The sequence below is a fragment of the Pimephales promelas genome, chromosome 23 (assembly GCF_988280905.1).
Source record: "Pimephales promelas chromosome 23, fPimPro1.hap1.1, whole genome shotgun sequence".
In the NCBI taxonomy this organism is placed as follows: domain Eukaryota; kingdom Metazoa; phylum Chordata; class Actinopteri; order Cypriniformes; family Leuciscidae; genus Pimephales; species Pimephales promelas.
Window position 1 is genome coordinate 1,754,379 of NC_142791.1, and position 22,654 is coordinate 1,777,032.

The following is a 22,654-nucleotide window of genomic DNA, read 5'->3' on the forward strand; positions in this document are numbered from 1 at the left end:
ATTATTCTGATTGGTCGATTTTATATGCATTTAGTTATTTAGTTTCACTTTTCATAACATTCCATATCTTGTTAAAAACAGATAGCTTAAACCATTTTATGATGGTTTTCGTGTCCATCGACTGATATTCGAAGGATTTTGAGGTTTTTCAGCAGCTAAAACAGCTGAGTAACAGCTTGATAAGACTTGTGAGACAAGCTTAGAACAGCTTAAACCAGCAAACCATTTTAGGCTTTTTAGCAGGGTATAAACCATTAGCCATCCATGATTTTACCAGTGGTTACTATGGTCTTAGGAAGGAAATGCCACAGTTAAACTGGTTATGAGAGAGCTAGCCTGAGGTAAATAACTAAATAACAAAATGTTATCACACAAAACAAACATAAGGCTGATTGTGATTTAAAAAACGTTTGCCCTTGAAAAGGATTAAGCATAAAACATTTTGATAAAAGTTCCTAATTCCTAAACCCTTCCAACTAATTCGTTTATAATGATGAAACGTATCTGGACGCGCATGGATTCGTAGGCTCGCCCCTCTCTCTCTCCCGACCCAACTCTCTCCGCCTCTTCCTTTAACTGCTGGGGGGCGTATTCATCCGCGCACACACATACCGATTGACAGCATCGCGCCGTTTTATCTGCCTCACCAGCTCCGGTTTCCCCCCGTTCAGCCTTTCCCCGTCAACTGCCGCCATGTTTTTCTGAGGCAGGATGACAGCAGAGAGTGATCGCAGACGAAGACGGATATAAAACTGAAAAACCGTCGAATTACAGCTTTTTTTCCCCTTCTACCAGGCGACTGTTTTTTTATTGCGGAGTACGAGGAACTATTTTCTCTGTATATTTGCAAAAACCCAATGGCTTAATTGTAGCGTGGTTTTGTTTTCGTATGGCGTAGGCACATTTTCCTAATATATCCTTTTTATTTCAGGATGGGAGGGGGTCCTCCCACATAAATATAAAATCCAGAAAATATTCTTTCCTCCGTTTTTGTACGTTTATACCATGAAAAAGCAAAAACACAGAAGCATATCTGAAGAAGAACATATTCCTGCCTGCGCTTAACTAGCACAACCTCTACCAGCGAACCTACAGGAATAACCAGACGAGTGATCTCTGCGTGATTAACTGCTTTACCACGAGTCACCTGCTGTCCAAACTTTGCTTCCTAAGCAAACTGAAGATAGAAAAAAAGACTTTTAATCTAATCTAAAGTGAAGATCCGACAGAGCACATTTCAAAGATGACGGGCAACATCCCTGTCGACATGGTAAGAATATTTCTGTAATTGATTTAATTGTGTAACGCTACGTTATATGGTAAAATATTGTAAACGTTGTGTTCCTTGAAACTAAATAGTATATATTTTGTGCTACCAGTTCTTTTCTGTTGTTATTCTAATCAGTGTCTGTTTATGGTAACTATTCTTGAGATGCCATTATTTATTCGTACTAATTCGAATACTAACATTTCAGTTAGTAAAAGTAGTCAGTTGTTACTAGTCACTATAATAATACTGACAAATTATTATTTCACTGTTAGTGAAACCAAACCAGTTTATTCAACGAAATAATACATTTACTAGTGAAATATAATAGTCATCTGCAAAAAATTGAAATCCATACTAGTTAGAAGTTGATTCAACCTCAACCTCATTCAATTAAAAATGTGCCTAGTATCAATGAAATAGTTACTTGTCACTGTTGCGATTTTGACTAGTAGGAGTGGAAAGGAATGTTGACTGAGTACTACAATCTAATGAGTAGTACTATTGAAATTTTAAATACAAAATATAGTCATTATTGGATTATTCACTAGTAAAAACAAGTACATGTAACATAAAATTAGTTTTAAGGAATAAATATGTTAATTAAACAAGTGTTTGTCAAAGATCAGAGAAGGTCAACTGATCTCATTGTTGCTCTTGCAAATGGATTAATCCAGGAAAAACATAAAGGACCCAGTGAATCTTGGATCTCTTTTTGCTGTTTCAGCAATAACCCCATTAAAATTCCACCTCTATCAGGAAGGGCAGTGGTGTAAAGATATCCTATCAGATGGCTAACATAGTGCTGTTCAGACTGATAACTAGGAGATAAATTTTCTCGGAAGGTGAATGATCGAAACACAACTCTAACATTAGAATCTCTCTGTCGAGGGGGATGATTTAATATAGGTTCTGTTTAATCCTCATTACATGCCTGTAGAATGACATTTCAAGCTTTGCACTGTGATGTAAGACTATAATAGATTGAGACTTCTAAACCCGTGGGTGGTGGTGGTGGTAATGCTGCCATTCGCCAGTGTAAGTGGTTTGAATCCAAGGACGTGGGGAATCTGCTCTTCAACCATAAAATACGGCCCTGATTGTGTATTAAAACATTGAAACTAATATCAAAACAAATATGAACTCCTTCTTTTGGCACTGTTCCTGCTTGTTAGTCAAGCATGCTTTTGGATATTTCAAACAGCTGATCTGGCTGTCAAACTCGAGAGATGCCGACGACGGTCTGACATTGCAGAGACTCTGTTTGATGTAATGTGCGCTGAGGGCTGATGTGATTGGCCTTTACAGTGCACATCGACTGTCCTTCTGTCTCTGAAATTGAGTAGCACTAAAATATAAAGGCTTCCTTGGCAACTTTAGATTAAAAGAGCAACGTATTGTTAATTGATTTTAAGTGCAGAAATCTGAGCCGACCCTGATGATGACGATGCATCTCTTGACGTCTCTACAGGAAGAAAGGCTTTTTCACATTATGCAAACAGGGAACAAAGTGTTATGTTATAGTAGGGTGACCAACTGTCCTGTTTTCCCAGGACATGTCCTGTTTTCATATAACAATATAACAATTTTCTATCCATACAGAGGAGGCATAACCTACTTTAAATGTATTGAAATTAATAAAGGTATCTTTGAGTAAACTTCGAGTATCATTTGAGTTGGCCCATGTGTTTGGTGGGCCGAGTGTCTAATCAAAATATGGTCACCCTATGTTATAGCCTAAATCAGGTATTGATTATCTAAGATGGCTTTGAAAACTTTAAACATTCAAACCTCACAGGAAATACTTTTTATATGGATTTGCAAAGATAATCTATTACTAGCTTTAAAATTAATCAAGGGTTTTTAATGCTACGTTGGGTTTAGGTGTCTATTTTTGGTCTCTCAGAATAGCCCGTTCAGTTTTAGACTGAAATGTCCGCCTCTGAAACTTTGAATCATTGTGTGGTCTCCAGCTGAGGGGCATTCGTTTGGGGGGTAGGGTTGTCAAACAATGGTAGTGTTTGTGTGTGTGCATACACATCTTGTGGGTGGGCATTTTAATGAATGGGCTTTTTTTTGTAGAGAGCTCACTGTTTCAAAGCAACGAGATGTTGTGAGCCTATAGGTGCTACACCAGATATGCTCTTTTAAATGAGTTCGCTTTGATCAGTTGTGAGACCGAGGTGTGAAGGAGAACTCAATACTCAGTGACAGTACTGTGTGTCACTTTGGTATATGTGTAGGGGAGAAATTTGAAGGAGAGACCTCCCCTATGGCTATTGTCCACACACACTTGAGTTGCTCAGCACTTTCAGAAGTTTAAAAAGTTTTTTAAACTTCCCTGAGACATGAAATGGCATTTTATTTCTGTAAATGTCAAACAGGATATTTGATCTTGATGTGAAATCAAACCAGATTTGTCAGGGACTTTTGCAAAATTATGTAACCAAGCTCAAATCAATAAAGCTCATCAGGGAACCAGATAACAAGGATGTGGCTACACAAATCAGTCCCTTTGAGGGAATTAAAAAAACTCTTTCATGACAGAACGCAAACAGCCACCTGCTAGCAACAGGCACCTTTGAAATGAGAAGTAGCCAAAGTCCTTTTGTGCAGATTTTTGTTGCATGTTGTCGACAGCGTTCTGTATTTAGGCTGATCAAAACGGACATTTTATATGTCTGAGAATTTGATTCTGGCGTGCTATCATCTGTGCACACGATACTGGCACTCGTCTGTCTGTGTGTCACATAGACAGGACATTCACGTTCAATTTTGTCTTGCTGTGCTTGAATGGGTGAGAGAGTTAAAGAATGCCAGGAAAAACTGTTAAATATTTTAACCTGTTAAACTGAAAAATAAATAAATAAATAAATAAAAATGTATCGTAGATGTTAACGTTGACAGCATTAATGTATATATATATATGTGAAGAGTTCAGATGCAAAAGCCTTTAAGTGCCATTTGAAATTTTCTTCTAGAATGACCATTTTTATCAAGCTTGTATATTTATGTTCAGTGATTTCACTTAAATGGCAATGATAATTACCTATTAATTGTTATTTAAGTGAAATTACTGAACTTAAATATACAAGTTTGATAAAAATCATCATTAAAGAAGAAAATTTCAAATTGCATTTAGAGGCTTTTGCATCTGAACTCTTCATATATATTAGGCATGTGCCGGTATTAAATGTTCATGCTGCAGTAATTGATTGAGCTTTTATCACAGTATATGGTATTGTCACGATATTTTAATTGCTCAAGAGAAACAGAGGGATTGTGGGTATCTAAAAAACAACAACTTGCATCACAATGTGTAATTGTGATTTTTAAAAACATATGGTCAGAATCACAAGAATCACAATAAATTGATTGTTTAAGCACTGTCCTAAAATGAAGAAGACAACATAATAATATAGAGAAAAAAAGACAGAGATGAAGCTTAAAGTCTGTTTTAGCATCTGTTGTATCTATATGTGTTTGTGTGAATAAATGTGATTCATGTTGAGTATGATTTGCATAAAGTCCTGAGAGTGTGTATGGGTCAGTAAGGGTTAAAAGGCTAAAGAGGGAGCGAGAGAGAAAGGAGGGGGAGGAAGTAGCTCAGACTCACTCAATAAAGGATCCTTTCAGTAGAGTGAGGAACAATTTACAACAGCTCTGAGAGAGACGTGCACACACACACACACACACACACGTACACACACGCACTGTCATGGAAAGTTAGAGTGAATCAACGTCAGTTTGTGTAAATAGCGCCCAGTTCCTTATTATGAGTTGTTTTAACTTCTCTGCGGTGTTTCTACATATTCATTACTGGACGTGAGTCAACATATATCTGTTTTTACATGTTTCCAAAGCTGGTTCTGTTCAAGTTTTGTGTGAATTGGGCAGAGAGTGACTGCAAGGGTTGTTCCACTGTAAACAGTGGCTCTCGCTCACCTTTATGACATCATTGCACAAGCATCTCTTGTGGTTTAGTGAAGTCAGTCGCAGATTGATCATTTTCTCTGATCATAAGAAGTGATCTAAACATCTAGCAACAGGAGTGAACTATAGCTCGAAATAAATGGCCTAATATTTTATATATGAATCATCAGAGCCATTTCAGAGAATACAAATTTCTTTACCTTGTAATTTTTTTTTAATCAAAATATCATAATTCGATCTTTCGGTGAAACGTCAAACTTGTCTGATGGTGATGTATGACTCAACATTGTGTTCTCATAAACGCCACCCCTTTGTTAAAATCAACCGCAAGCTCACTTTCAGATCTGCATCCACCTCAACAACCGATGCATTGAACCAAGTGCCTGCACTGCATTTTATTTTTCTACAGTCCTACATTTTTTTTTTTTTTGCTGTGGACTCAAAAATAAGACATTTGTGTTTGTATTATATCAATATAGAATTGTACTGCCACATAGTCTGCTTGCTGTGTCTGAGAACTGGTGCTTGGTTAATACCATTATGCACCCCGTTTGACAAAAATAACAAGAAAAAGCTGTAGGACAGACTAGAGTCATGATTTCAGTGAAAAATGTTCTCTGGGCTCGCCCCAAAAAAAAGATGTTCAGTCATGAAGTTGGTCTGCAGTGCTGTAATAATTCTGCACTGATGATAGTAATAAGTGATGAGAAGGGTGTTTTTCATGTTTGTAATACAATATCAAAAGGCCATTTCTATCGATGGCCACCTCACTGATGGGGAGGTAAGTGAATGGCTCCCCTCCCCCCTGTCTCTCTCTCTCTCTCTCTCTCTCTCTACAGATGTCTGCCCTTGTTCAGCAGTAGCACGTGGACAGGGCCTGCAGGGTAGAGGCTGCCTTCCTTCATCTGGCTACAGGAGATGAGATATTGTTCTCTCACGCTCTGCTCGTCTTGCTTCTTTTCATCTTGAGTGTTTTTTCTGTTCTCATATTTCCCCATAGCTCCATCAGGAAATTATTTAAAATAGTAGATCATATATATATATATATGTGTGTGTGTATGTGTATATGTAAAATTTCCTAATCATTCTCATGAGGTTTGAGTGTATTTTCTGAGTGAAATCTGAGTGTATTTTCTGGCCATTCTTTATTGTAGAAAGAATGTTTAATTGACAGAGATCATCTAACATTGTGACCTTCAAGATGGGTCACATTGTCCTTAAAGGGATAGTTCACCCAAAAATGAAAATTCTGTCAGTAATTACTCACCCTCATGTTGTTCCAACCCCGTAAGACTTTAGTTCAGTTTGCAATTTTGTAACAGATTTGTATGCTATGTGCTATGATTGTCATCTTTGTTTGTTCCTAAGCATAATAATAACTTTAGTTCATATTCGGAACACAAATTAAGATATTTCTGATTAAATCTGAGAGCTGGATCACTCTTCCAAAGGCTTCTTAAGGGATTGAAACTTGCCAGGCTAAAAGTTATTAAAGATATCGTTAAAATAGTTCGAGTGGCTCATTCTTAAGTTTATCAAGCGACGAAAATACTTTTTGTGTTCAAAAACCGCCAAATAACGACTTTATTCAACTATTAATATATTATATACTAGGGCTGGGTAATAAATATCGATTTCTCGATATTAATCGATTCTCATTTTTGCGAACCGATATCGATTCTTAAATCTCAAGATTCGGTTAGTCATCCTGTTTCATTTGAATGAATGAACATTGTATTGCGGCTGCGCGCATTCAAAAAAATCGCAATAATCTTTGTCCTTTGTTACTATTGATATGAAACAAAGTCTCAATTTTCAAATTACGTCCATTTTCTTTAGAAATTCAAAAACATAAATAAGGTTTTGGCGCTTTGGCGTGAGATCGCTCTGGAGAAGCAGCAGCGCTGATCTCTCTTCCGGGTTAATAATACCAGTTACAGCGCCAAATAAACATGAATGAGCATCTGAACGCGTGTTAAAGATAGAGTACAACTTATCGAAATCCGTATCAGGTCACATTGATTCGCTCAATCAGCGTTTCAACCGTGGAAAGACGTCAGTTAAACAGCTTGTAATCAAAGTATCGTCATATTTACCTCAGAAAACCCACATAAACTCGTTAGTCAGCTAGAAAAAATAACTCTAGAGAGGAGCATTTTGCTAAATATATACACCATATTACATATGCATTATAATCTTAATGTTCTTTAATATTTAATGCATATTTGAATAAATCTGGCAAGTTTTTATGACAGCCAGCATTTAAATGTTTATATTTCATACAATCTTCTTATTATAAAAATAAATAAAAGTGTAATTTAAGTGTTTGTATAGCTACAAGACAGTTCATTATTACCTACATATTAGGCTAATGAAGCCTAGTAGGCTACAACTAGACTCCCATAGTTTACAGCATTTAAGAGATTTGATTTCCTTGAGAAAATTTGCTATTTATTGTAACTCATATCCAAAATAATCAATATCGAATCGGAATCAAAATCGAATGGAATTGCAAGCTTGTGAATCGAAGGCAGTGTAACGGCGCTGCGCTTCTGTGTTGTACGGCACGTGTATTTTAATTTTTGGGTGAACTCTTAAAGGAATCTTGTTTCCAGAGTTCTAGGTTTGTGTTTATTCAGTGCCCATGAGTACATATTGCTAATGTGTTTAAAGAAGGTGTGTAATTAGCCTCAAGATCAGGAAAGTTTGTACAAAGATGAGTCATTCTCAGATTCAGCATTTATTAGGACCAGTGTGAAGGCATGTCCACTGATGTGATTGTAATTGGCACGTCATCTGGCGGGCGGGCCTATATTGATTTCGGTGATATTACCAACCTTGTTTTCTCCTCCGGTGAGATGCATCGTTTGGGCCGGATGAGTGTGTGTGACTGATTGTCCTTCAGGACTGCTGATTAAGTACGGACGCGGAGAGAGTCGGGGAGAAGACCAAGAGCGATAATGGGAGTAAAGGAAGTTCTAGACATCTTGAGGAAATGGTTGCAAAATGATCACGTTTACCGGTGCTATTGAGTTGTCCATCGAGTTGTCCATTATGGGGGAAAAAAACCTATGAAGGAAGTGAGATCTATCTATCTATCTTACTGTCTCTATCTATCTATCTATCTATCTATCTATCTATCTATCTATCTATCTATCTATCTATCTATCTATCTATCTATCTATCTATCTATCTATCTATCTATCTATCTATCTATCTATCTATCTATCTATCTATCTATCTATCTATCTATCTATCTATCTATCTATCTATCTATCTATCTATCTATCTATCTATCTATTTGTCTTTATACTTCAAGTTCCTTCCCTCCATTTCTTGCTTTGTTATAAGGAAGGCGAGGCAAACACTGGGAGCGAAATAAATCACTATATATTCAATCTACCACACATCAACTCATGCAGGATCATCCAGGCTCTCTTTGTGTTGCTCGTACATGGCAGTTTTGCCCGTGTGTGTGCGCCCGGCCATGGGTGTGTGAGTCAGTTCTCAAATTCCTGTATTAATATGTCCCATCGTCCTCAGAGATCTTGGAAATAGACAGGGAACTTTACAATTTGTCTATATCCCCTCTTTCAGTTTAATTTCCCATGTCTAAAATGTGCCATCTAATTCTCAGATCTCATGTCATTTAATGCTGTTATCTCTTTTTCATGCGCCGCGCTCTTCATAATGAGAATTTGAGCACATGAGCTCATCTGAAAGATATGGCTGGGTCTCTTTTTCTCAGATTTTCGGTCCCCTAACCATCTGTCCAATATCATGAAAAGACTATTTTATATGAAACAGTAAGGAATCATTTTGTGGGTTGATTTAGAAGCTCTGCCTTGAGACTAGTGGCCAAAATGAGCTAGCTATTATCAAACCAGTGCCAATAGTCATTGTGTTTTTGACCCTGCATGGCTGAAGTGAGACATTTATCCTTCCATTCCCATGTCCAAATGTGTCATCTTGAACATGTTCATTGCTTTAACCTCTGCTAATGCTAATAGGACAGGTCATTTTATATTCTGTTCTGAAAGAAGTCAAGGTGACCTGTAATGTTGAATATCTATGTAAATCCCTAACAAAGGGTGGTTTACCATACTCAGTGGTTTTAACTTTCTCACCAAAGAAAGAATCAGATCTCCACTGCAAAGCGGCACAACCTGTTCTGTCTCATGTTGAGAAAATAAAGAACTGGATTGTCATTGTACAGGCTGTACCATACCTCACAGAACTCTTGTTTTTCTATATTTGTCCTCTAAAGGGTGGAAATGTGGAAATGTATTCTGGGGAAATGTATAGGGTGGAAATGTATTCTGCATAGGGTAGAAATTAATTTCATCTATTGGGAATTGACTGGAATATAAATAAATAAAAACAAAACATTTTGATGTCATTTGAAAGGAAAATTGTTTCGGAGGAAGAACAAGGGACACAACTATTTTAAAGTTTAGTTATAAAAAAATTAAAAGCTTCTCATCCTCACTAACTGTAATATCGTGATATTAGAATAACTTTTCTATTTTAAAATTGCATTTATTCTTGTGATGGCAAAGCATAATTTTTAGCAGCCCTTTGACACATGATCCTTCAGAGATTATATGCTGATTTGGGGCTCGGGAAACTTGACGTTTTTATTTAATATTATCATTGTTGAAAACTTTTTTTTTTTTGTGGAAACTGGTGCATTTTTTTCTTCAGGGTTTATTGATAAATAGAAAGACTAAAAGAACAGTATTTTCTAACTTGAAATATGTCTTTACTGTGACTTCTGATCAGTCTAGGCAAGGCAAGTTTATTTATATAGCACATTTCATACACAATGGAAATTCAAAGTGCTTTACATAAAATGAATTAATGCAATCAATAGTAATAAAAACAGTTAAGAGTCAAATTAAAATAAAATAAAGTAACACCCCATCTGAGATGGAAGAGATTGAGCATCAGTCTAATGCGTCCTTGCTGAATCAAATAGAAGAAAAAACTTACTGACCAAAACTTTTGAGTGGAGAGTGTTTCTTTTAAGGGAAATATTTAATAGAAACATTTTTTTCTTTTGGAATGGCATGCATTGATAAATCATTCATCATTTAATGAAGAAATTAAATGGGGCAGTTAGTTGTGATTTGTTGACTCTTTGTTTATTTAAAGCATGCGGACATGCAGGTACGGTAAACTCTAATTTCAAACTGAGGAAATAAATGTCACTTCCATTAGAATGAGATGCTCTGAGAAGCTTTTTTATACCAGATATATAGGGAAATCCCACTAACGCCCTGAAATGGAGATGAGCGAGTGTGATCACAGTCTTCAAAACCACCTCAGTCTCAAATACATCACAGACTCCTGCAGACATAGACAGAGATGACACTGCTTGAACCAACACTGTGCTGTCAGGGAGAAGATGGATGGCTTCCCTTTTCTGTCTCGTCTGTTTATGACTGAGGTTGAGTTTGCACACAGAAGCGGACTCTGAATACACTGAGCAGAGGGAAATGGGTTTTTCAGCACAGAAAGAGAAAATGTTCATCTTTTGTTGAGCAGTCAGATCATATTTTCTCAATTCTGTGTTGATTCTTTGTTCTGTTTGACCACGAAATGCTTAAAGCATAAAGACCTCTCAAGATAATTGGAGCTTTTCTTAATGTCATGATATTATTTATATGATTAGTTAGTTTGTCTGAGTGACACATGTGTATATATATGTATATATATATATATATATATATATATATATATATATTAGCCTTTTTTTTCATACACATTAGCCGGGCACGACAATAAGGATGTTCTGATCACACATGCAAACTTAAAGGGATACCCCAATTTTTTGGGAAATAGGTCTAGTCCACTTCAGTGATGTATGCTAAGCTATGCTAAAAGTGGTACCACCAGAACGGCAGATCGGATGAATGGATTCAAAAACGGTCAAACTCAACAGTTTAACTCTGGGGGAGTTGTAAAATGAGTATCCCTTTAAGTTTCTGATTTGGGTGGTTTAAACCATATATATGTGCTATAGCACAACTTTACATCATCAATGCCTTTAGAAGGCACAGCAGAAATTTGAAGTCGATCCGACTAAATCCCTAGGAGGAGGTCGTTAAAGTACGGAGTGTGTAAATCGTTCCAAAATGGCCGCCAAATTCAAAATGACGGACTTCCTGTCGAGTTTAGGGTATGGGTTCTTGAGGCTTTTTTGTGCGGCTTGATATGATACACGTCCCCACCAAATTTCATGCATGTAGGTTGAACGTGGACGAGGGGCTAATTTTTTCCAATTTTCTAGGTGGCGCTAGCGAGCCATTTTGCCACGCCTATCCGCGAAACCCATAAAAATGCACAATTTTTCACCAGACCTGACATGTTTGCCAAATTTGGTGAGTTTTTGAGCATGTTGCGGCCCCAAAAATGGCGCTTACTTTGCAGAAAAAATAAAAAAAATAATCCTAACAGTGTTATTATGCCAGCTTGGCATATATATGTGCTATATATGCCACCTTGATACAGTAATCTACAGTAATATAGATGAGGTTCGTCAAAACAAAGTGTACATAGATGGGTTGCAACAAATCGCGGTCAAAAAGTGTCATGAATTTATAATATGTAAAAAACATAACATACAAATTTAAATAAAAAAAGTTATAAAACAAAATAAATATTTTTACAATAATATTTATGATTTTCTATACAATACATTTCTAACACAGAAAATATGTGTAAATTTAAATGTAATGGGGTCATTTTTTGCAATGGGGTCTTTAAAAATATCACTTAAATTCTGTATTAGCAAGATTAGCCGAATGTAATCATAATATACTACTGTACCTTTTTTATTTACAGTATAATAAGGCCATAGTGAGTTTTACAACAGTGTGAAAACTTCATTGGTATCTTTACTAATGAGGAGTGGAATGATTATTATTTCTGGGCCAAGAGCATTTTTTTCTCCTCTCAATGTCTAACTTTGTCTCTTGACAACTTTTTACTATTGTTGCGGCACTTAATGGGGTCCTGTTTTGGAGACGCTTCAGTCACTCGAAGTCTTCGTGGTGTGAACTTGAGTCAGTCCTGAGTTTGTTAATTAGACACGGATCAACAATCCTAAACTTGCATTAGGCTTGTGTGGTCTTTAATCCCTAATGGTTGCAGTTGACTTGTTTTTGTATTGGAACGCCACACCATTGTTCTTTAACCAGCTTATACAGACATAACCAATCTGACTAATTTCTTCTCTCTCCAAAACGGACAAATCCCTGCTGGAGGCAGCGTTTCTAATATCGTTTTCATTGATGTGTGTGGTTGCGTAAGTGCTGTGAGTGTGTGTCTGTTCCCTATTGCATAAATGTCATTCCCAGAACAATCTGGCAGACCTCTATTCTGGGATGGTCAAAGCCGGTCGACATGTCCCATCCACTGTGGTCAGCATTTGTTGTGGCTGCTTGTCTGTCACACTCATTACTGTCAGCATCTCTCTGTCTCTTGGCAGAACCAATTAACCGTGCCTGATAAACAAGTTCTACGTCTGTATCGGCACAGCCTTTGTGTTTCTGTTGTATAAGTGGAGATCCCATCGCCGGCCTGTAGCCTCACGAGGGACGTGTTACGTGTCGCGCTTGTGTCCCTAAGAAAGTGCGTTTGTTTGTGCAGGAGAGTGCAAGGGGGTGATTACATAAAACATTACATCAATCATTCCCCCTGGTCTTCTTATGCTGGGATTGGTGACAATATTCAGTGAGGATGCAGTAGTAGAGATAAATATTGAGTGGTATAATAATGTTTGACTGTCTTCACTCACAGGGAAGACTAGTACCAGCGTTGCCCTCGCCTATGAAATCATTCCCCGGCGGACGTTGTTTTGCTGAGCTTGTTGTTGTTTTAGTTGCTTGGAGGCAGTGCTGCATGCCGGATTACGTCATAGTGAGGAGGAATGATTCGAGCAGACGTATCCCAGCATAACACATTTCTGCGGTTAGAGCGGCTCTTCCTCCTTTCTGTGTATGTCTGGAAACGTTGTATAAATCAGCTTTGCTCATTGGACTTCACCAGGTGTCATCATTAGCCAAAGATGTGGAAAAGATGGAGTGACCTAGTGAAAGATGAGATACGGTGAGAGGGAAAAGAGACAGATGAAGAAAGACTGCCTGCAGGTGATTCAGGTCAGCGCTCTCATAGAGGAGCCGCTGCCACGGTTACCATCTCTATGGAAACTAGGAGGTGTTCCATTGTGTTAGAACCATAGATATAAACATAGATGCCTCATTGGCGGCTATACGTAAGCCTTTCACCATATTGAACGGTTGCGTCTGCAACCATAGTTAATATCTATATCTGTAATACACTTCAGCTGATTATTTAGCTAAACTAACAAAAATAAACCTTTTTCAACAGCAGCGCCATATTTGATTTTTTAAGGAGAATGAAAGGATGGACTTGATAGATATCATCAGTGGGTTATACTGTTATTTATTGTGTTTTTGGATTGTTTTATCCAAGGTTGGATTATTTCCAAGAAACTTCAGTAGACATAAAACTCCAGAGTCCAGACAGCATAAGTTGTGGAAAAATCATAAGTGATTAGAGCCAGACCGATATATCGGCAGACCGATATTATCGGCCGATATTAGGCACTTTCCAAACTATCGGTATCGGCAGTTATAATGGCCGATAAATGAATATTTCAAAGATAAAATAAAAACGGACGAAATACGCTTGAACCATGTCATGAGTGTTGGAGTTGTATAGTTTGTCCACCAGAGGGCACTCTACACAGTCCCTGTTGAGTTGGTCACACATTGCTTGAATAACAATTAAAAGAACACCCCCATCAGTTCTCTTAACTCAAATAAGCATGACAAAATGTGTGACTATCATGTCCAGTTTCAAATAAATAAGTATATAAATAAAATATCGGCTGATGTATCGGATTTTAAAACCCCAAAATATTTGTATCGGTATCGGCCTTCAAAATCCTTTATCGATCGGGCTCCATAAGTGATCTGAGCTTTATTCAGCTTATATATTCAAAACACAGCTTAACAAGTCTATCCCTCTCCCTCAAGGTCTGCTCTGTCTGAATAAGGTCTATACAATGAGACGAAGGTGTCAGCTAACTCGACATTAAAGAGCTACCTTATACTGTAGTATAAAAACCTGTTATAATGCAAATAGAAACACAAACCAACACATTCCCACCCATGAAAGTTTATCCCATTTCTTTGAATTTAAAGAAGATGGAGGGTGTGTCCAGTTGCCCTTCATTGCAGTACACAAGATCCAGGGGGCGGAGTCGGATCCAGATCTAAGGGGTGGAACTGGGTTGGTTTAGGGGTGGGGTTAGGGATCAGGGGGTGGAGCTGGGTAGGTGGGAGGAGTTGGATCTGGATCCGACTCCTCCTCGTGGATTTCATGTTCTGCAGTGAGGACCATCTTGTTATGTCTGTTGCGGTCCAATGGGGATCTATGTGTACAAATCATTGACTATCCTGATGTTTTTAGCTAGTTTTGTCAACACACTGAATGAGTCCATATGGGAGAATGACACACTCATTTTATGTTTTGATTGTAAACATTGTTTCTTCATAACCAGTGGCAGACAGATGAGTCAGCTTGAAACAACAACCCATTTTTACTTCATTATGTGATGCATTTTAGAGTGAAAGCATATTCATGGAGGAAAAAATGCTGGGTTGGACTACATTTTGTCCATTGAGTGTGAGGACGATGTCGTCGGAAAAGGAAAGGTGGAACAGGTTGAGCATTTTTTATTCGAAAATAAGACTTTTTTGTGTCATTTTATTTCTCTACAAAAATGTTCAATTTTTTTTTTTTTATTGAAATATAGGATTCATCTCTTATACGAATACTAATTTGAGGAAACTGGTCATCTCTGCACCGTACACTATTTCTTTTTTTTGACATAAATCAGCATAAGTACAGTAAAAGCGAGTGAATTGGCAAAAATGTGTTGAGAAATATTGCGATAAGTAGATATCCTCTGGTATTTCCTTCCTGTGTGGCGGTGGCTTCATAAAATAGCCACACACTAATCCGAGCCTAAATTAGATTTGCATGTGAATGTCGGCGGGATCAACCAACCATTGTTGTGCATGAATGTGCGTCTGTTTGTTGACTGATACTCTTTCCTTTGAGGAGACTTAAGATTGTGTGTGTGTTTGAGTTGTTTGAGTGCGCAGGCTCTTGCTCCTGGCTCTAATCCGATTTTATAAAGTGCTTAGGAGGATCTTTGTTTCCATCTGCTGGTTTTCACTCTGTTACATCACTGCAGCTGGACAATGTGTGTGTGTGTATAGAGGGAGGAGCTTAATATTGGATCTTCTGATGACACTTGCATACTAGTAACACACGTGCATTGGACATGCACTGCCCCGAGCCATGTCCGTCTCTCTCTCTCTCTCTCTCTCAGCTTGATACATCCTACTCTTTTGTTTTTAAATGGGCGACACTCTGGGATGTGAATGAATATGATAATGGACTTTTTGCAAATTATATCGCTCGAGTGCTTGCACAAACAGCATAATTGTGCTGATTGAATCACCGGTGGTTTGCATTCGCAAGAATAAAGTGGAGGATTATATAAAAGATTTATGAAATAATTTCTCAACCGCCCATCTTCATTATTATTATTATTATTATTTTGTATTTATTTAATGTTAAGTTCTCGTACGAGAGGTTTTCTCGTATTGCGTAAGTTGCTTTTCTCGAGATCTGAAGCCAAAAAAATTATCCTTAATTTTGTATTTATTGTCAACGCAGTGTGGCGGACAGCAGACTGTATAAGCGTGCTCATTGGCTGCCCCTAACCCCGGCGACGCCCTCACTTTTTAATTCTGTGAAAATAAGCAGATCTTTTTCCAAAGTTCTGCGTGCACAGATTTCATTTAGGCCTGCGAATAGCATTATAGCTATTTAGGTATTGTTTTAGCTAGCTAACATTCAGTTCTGGTATGAAAGTCAGAAATACATCACACTATGATGATGAGGAAGTGTGGTGCGGATTCTGACCGATGCTCTATTGTTTGTGTTTGTTTTTCAGATCAACTTGAGGCTCATCTTGGTGAGTGGAAAAACAAAAGAGTTCCTGTTCTCACCAAACGACTCCGCGGCCGACATCGCCAAGCACGTGTACGACAACTGGCCAATGGGTGTGTGATGATCACATCTTAAAAACACTCGCACATTGTTTTGAACGCATCCCCCAGTAGAAACTGTTGGCTCTCGTGAAGGATTTTCAGGCTTTTGTTTCCTGCCGTTCCTCTTTACAACCCTTTTCTGTTTTCATATAATCTGTGCCGCAGACAAATCCGAGTCTGACCGAGTGGTAATCCCATGCAGAGCTAGATTCCACTCACTGTACACTGACCTAAAGTCAATGACATTATTCAGGGGGAAAAACAGAGCGTCAGAGTTTGTGTGTTTATACATTTGTCTGGCCTCCGCCTGTGCCTGAGGACTATGTGGTTTGCATTCAAATATTCCACAGATACCGTTCTAGTACGATTACACACACACACATACTGCTACCTCTGAATTGTAGAGAAGAGCAGATGGTATACAGACTCTTTCATCTGTTTCTACACTGTCTTGGCAACCCATCTGAAACTGCAAGTGCTTTCAGGGATCTGGCCACAAGCTCAAGTTTAGCTTTTTCCACCTGACTAACCTGTTAAAACACACTGTTGCAGTACCAAGGTGCAGTGATGGTAAAATACAGTGGTATTTTGATATATAAACTACCGTTATAAAGTAAGGTAAGATTCAGATACTTTTATTAGTCCCCAAGGGGCAATGAAGTCCCCCTGTAGTCAATAGTTTTGTCCCCCAAATTGCCAAAATTACATTTTTTTTCTTTGAAAAAAATGATTCAATGCCGCAAAATAGCTAAAATGTAACTCTACACCTGTGCCTCCTTTAGTATATGCCGTTCTATGAATATGCAAATTAGCCCCGCCTCCACCCACCCACACCAGCTCAGAGATCCACACGTTGACCTGATTGGTTACGATGTAGTTTGTGACGTCAGACTGTCTTTGGTTCACTGCACTTTTAAAGAAAAAAGATTTGGCAATGGTGGTGACTAGGGCTGGGTATTGAGACAAATTTCACAATTCGATTCGATTTCGATTCACAAGCTTGCAATTCGATTCGATTTCGATTACGATTCGATTCAATATCGATTATTTTGGATATCAGTTACAATAAATGGCAATTTTTCTCAAGGGAATCAAATCTCTTAAATGCTGTAAACTATGGTCTATATATATATAGTCTAGTTGTAGCCTATAGGCTTCATTAGCCTAATATGAATATGCTATACAAACACTTAAATTACACTTTTATTTATTTTTATAATAAGAAGATTATATGAAATATAAACATTTAAATGGTGGCTGTCATAAAAACTTGCCAGATTTATTCAAATATGCATTAAATATTGAAGAACACTAACGAGTGTGGACTAACGAGTTTATGTGGAGTTTTCTGAGGTAAATATGACGATACATGACATTGATTACAAGCTGTTTACAGTAATTGACGTCTTTCCACGGTTGAAACGCAGATTGAGCGAATCAATGTGACATGATACGGATTTAGATAAGTTGTACTCTATCTTTAACACACTTTCAGATGCTCATTCATGTTTATTTTGCGCTGTGACCGGTATTATTAGCGCCAAAACGGCAAAACGCAATTTATGTTTTTGAATTTCTAAAGAAAATGGACGTAATTTGAAAATTGAGACTTAAATTGAAAATTGAGATAGTAACAAAGGACAAAGATTATTGCGATTTGTTGGATGCGTGCAGCCGCGATACAATGTCTCATTCATTCAAATGAAACCGGATGACTAATCGATTCTTGAGATTTAAGAATCGATATCGGTTTGTAAAAATGAGAATCGATTAATATCGAGAAATCGATATTTATTACCCAGCCCTAGTGGTGACTTAACCAATAAACCAATAAAACCTTACCAATAAATACCAATATGTGTGGATATCTGCTCTCTAAGTCTGGTCAAGCTAGCTAACGTGCTTGTTTTGGCGTTTTTCGGAGCTAACTGACCAGCTAAACCATCTTAAGCCAGTAAGACAACTTATTCTACATTTTTAGCAGGAATGATAAATTTTTATTAGCAATCAAGGGTTTTCAAAAGTCAAAAGTTTATGTAATTTTAATTTAATTCTAGCTTTCAATAGCTCTTATGAAAGTCATCAGCCCTTAATTCTAAAGAATACCGATGAAAAAAAGAAAAGGAATACTGTGAAAAGAAAGGCTTTCTTTGTTGTACAGTTCGTAAACTCCATCGGGGTGGTCTGGGATTGAATCAGAGTTTTATTCATAGCAGACGAGCACAGCAGAGCTCGACCTCACGAGGACACAGAATGACCATCACTTGAGTCTTGTTATGGAGCCTCCATTGGGATTCAAGAATGAGAGAGATCGGTGGGTCATATGAATGATGTGAAAACCGAAGGGATGAGTAACGTGGAAAGACGGGTTTCAAAAAGAAAAATACATTTTCTTCACCATCATGTTGTTCCAAACCTTTGACTTTCTTTCTTCTGTGCATAATAACTTGCGTTTTGGTCCATCTCTTGTTGGCTTCAGATTTGTATATTGTGTGTTCAACATAAATAAATGTCTCTCATTCGTTCTGTCTTTAACAGACTGGGAAGAGGAACAAGTGAGCAGTCCGAACATCCTGCGCCTCATCTACCAGGGCCGATTCCTACATGGCAATGTGACGCTAGGAGGTGAGCTGCCCTCCCACACTCCTCATTACCATTATCACATCACACATGCTCTGTTACTGTTGATTATTCATTAAAGGAGTATGCTGATAATTTACTCACCCCCATGTCATCCAAGATGTCCATGTCTTTCTTTCTTCAGTCGAAAAGAAATTAAGGTTTTTGATGAAAACATTCCAGGATTTTCTCCATATAATGGACTTCAATGGGAACCAAACGGTTCAAGGTCCAAAAGACAGTTTCAGTGCAAACTGCAAACTGTTCAAAGGGCTTTAAACGATTCCAGACGATGAATAAGGGTCTTATCAAGCGAAACGATCTCTCATTTTAAAAAATGTGACTCTCCTGTTCGAACTCGTTCATCAAAATGAACGAATCTTTTTCCGAGTCATTTGGTGCATTCAACGAATGAAACGAACAAATTGACTCTGAAAAAGATTCATTCATTATTCCATCACAGATCAGCCAATTGTAAGGATGTACCCAAAAAATTCAGCTCCCAGTACACATAAAAGTTACTGTTCTAAGTAAATGTTATGAAAAAAACTCGCTTCATGAAATTAATTTAGTCTTACAATTCATCAGCAAGTTTTTCATTTAGCTTTGAGGGAAATGAGCAGACTATGAAAGTAGGAAAGCACTGTCCTGTCCGACAGACGTGTCATTAGGGAAAGAAAACGGAGGAGAGGAAATTCTTTGGGCATGAACGGGAATCTTTTTTTTATTTGTTTGGCCATCCCTCAGCAACAATGAAACATTGAGTGGATTTGGGAATGTGTTTATGAAAATGGGGTGGTGATGGCGCAGTGGATAAGACACATGCCTTTGGTGTGAGCGACCCGGGTTCAAATCCACTGTGAGACACCAATGTGTCCCTGAGCAAGACACTTAACCCCTAGTTGCTCCAGAGGCGTGCGACCGCTTTGGATAAAAGCATCAGATAAATGTAAATGTGTATATATATATATATATAGACCATTTCACAAGATGTAAACAACACTGGTCCAGAAGCACTTCCTGTTTCAGTTTTTTAACACTACATAAAAGCTGGGATAAAATACAACCAACAGAACATATAAAACTGAATCAAAAAGTTAAACAAACATCTTTAAGATGTTTTCTTTACATGTGAAATAAAGAAAACAGTTACAAACTGAAACAGGAAGTGTTTCTGGACCAGTGTTGTTTACATCTTGTGAAATGGTCTATATATATATATATATATACTTACGACTATTGAAGTATGTTTTCCTCTCAATACACTAATAAATCAGGTCTCTTTTGTCTTTTATAAATATTTGTACCATGTGAATAGTTTAACTTTACTATGTACTCATGTAAAATGGGTTTTGCGATGTTTCGCCTGTGCAAACCTTTCCCATAGTTGAGTAACTACTGTATGATTGAGTAAAAACTACTGTTTGGCTGATGATGTGATGGTGGTCCGCTGGCAGGGTTTGCCAAAGAAGTGTCACTTTGATAATACATGCTGACACACTCTTGATTCAAGAGAACCAAGGCATGAAGAGAGAGTGTGTGTGGGGCAGCGGTGTCGAACTCAGTGACGGCTCGAATAAGGCACAGGCTAAAATGCTTGTCCCTCTGTCGTTTGATGTTATCCCCTTGAAAAGTTACTTGGATGCACAGCTGCATTTGTCTTTTGTTTGTCCATTCATTCTAACGCTTTTTTTTCTCTTGTGTCTTGCAGCTTTAAAACTGCCTCTCGGAAAAACCACAGTGATGCATTTAGTTGCCAGAGAGACGCTGCCCGAGCCAAATTCCCAAGGTAACCATTCTGCCCTTTCTCTTTTCTGTCCAGTCCTCCTTCACTTTTTCACACGCTCCCTGCCTAACTGCGGCCTTCACTTTCTTCAAAAATCATCTTTCTCAACCTCTGGCAATGTCTTTCAGAGGTTTTAAAGTATTGCATCACCAAAATACTTTGCTGAGCGTATTCGGACATATTCGAGTTTTAAGCCTTTTAAATGCTTCTTTGAAGGCACAATTGTATGAAAAATGTGATGCACTATTTATTGATGTATGGTTTCAACAAACTTTTTTAATTAATTTTTATTCATTTAAGAGTTAAGCCTTAACGTCATGCGCGTTCACGCTCACCTGGCGATGTCTGGCAGGTTTGTGTATTCGCCGCCATTCTCCGTGATGCACTATTTATTGATGTATGGTTTCAACATAGGAATAAATATGACAATGTATGTACAGTATATTATATATTTGTGGTTATTAATTTAATTTTGAGGGGACACTTTAAATGAAAGATTGTCAACACTTTGCAATAAGTGTTCGTTTTTTAACATTAGTTAAATACATTAGTTGTCATGAGCTATACTTCTGCGGCATTTATTAATCTGAGCTAATGTTAGTCTCAAAATTTACTAATACATTATTAAGAATGTTTATTATCAAATCAAAATGTTAACATGAACAAGAACATTTTTATTAACTTAAATTAACACGTTTAATAAATGCTGTGAAAATATATTGTTCGCTGTTTGTTAATGCATTAATCAATGTTAACAAATTAGACCTAATTGTAAAGTGCTTATAATAATTTTCAGGTAAATTCATTGTTGATAATGACGAACATTAATTAAATATAGAAGGGTTCTGTTTTAATTAATTTTTATTTATTTAAGAGTCAAGCCTTAACGTAATGCGCGTTCACGCTCACCGGTCGATGTCCGGCAGGTTTGTGTATTCGCCGCCATTCTCCGTATCAGCGAAGACAACTCGAGCGACTAAACTTTAGTCAACTTTCCACAAAAGTAGAAGATGGATTCAAAGAGATCATTCCAAACCCCGACGAAGAAAATAAAACTTTCGGAATAAGACGAGAGTCGACATCCGGAAGCTTTCGACAAATGTAGAGATCTCCGGTCGGCTCAAACGGGATCAAAGTAATAACTTATATTGTTCATGAGCGTGTTTCCATGATAATACAATCATAAGTGGATACAGTGAGCACATAAAACAGTTCAACGTGGAAAAACCGAAGTTTTCTACTACCCCGTTTTCCCCTCACACACACACACACACACACACACATAAGTGTGTAATTTACTCAAACACCTTTTCTTTCATATATTTAAAGTGACTTGCAGATTTATAACTTTATATAAGTGACTATACGGCTGATGCTCCTTTGGTTATGAACAGCTCGTGCAAGCGTGCGTGTGTGTGTTCATGAGCGTGGACACCTCTGGTTGCAGTTTCGCTTGTCGCCACAGGGGGCGTAGTTCTGCAAAAACTCAGAGACTTGCGCAATGCACCTTTAAAATTCTGTTCATGTTTGGATTGGAACAGAACCATTGTTTGTTTTCGTGCAGTATTATTAAATGCATGCGTTTTCATTTCAGGTCAAAGGAACCGGGAAAAGACCGGAGAGAGCAACTGTTGTGTGATCCTGTAAATACATCCCTCCATCCCTCAGAATGAGTGTGTCCTCCTGTCACCCTTCGCCCACGCTGCTTAAACACAACTACTCACACCTGACACCTGACACGATACGAGAGCTTCACTTCACCTGGAAAGGAAAAAAAAACAAACTAACAACACACCCGAGAGAGGACGAGACCAGGCTCGGGGAATGCACAGTCCTTATTGAAGCCAAAAGATGTCAAGAGCAGCAGATAATAAAACACATCCCTCCCCGCCA

General features: G+C 37.8%; 1 protein-coding gene across 1 annotated transcript; it reads left to right on the top strand.

Annotated features, from left to right (window-relative positions):
• The first annotated feature begins 595 nt into the window (after window positions 1–595).
• Window positions 596–22,654, top strand: ubl3a (ubiquitin-like 3a). Its single transcript, XM_039676763.2, has 5 exons — window positions 596–1,270; window positions 16,260–16,368; window positions 18,895–18,981; window positions 20,687–20,764; window positions 22,356–22,654. Exons 1-5 carry the CDS (start codon window positions 1,244–1,246, stop codon window positions 22,406–22,408), a joined length of 354 nt encoding a protein of 117 aa, XP_039532697.1. The 5' UTR covers window positions 596–1,243; the 3' UTR covers window positions 22,409–22,654.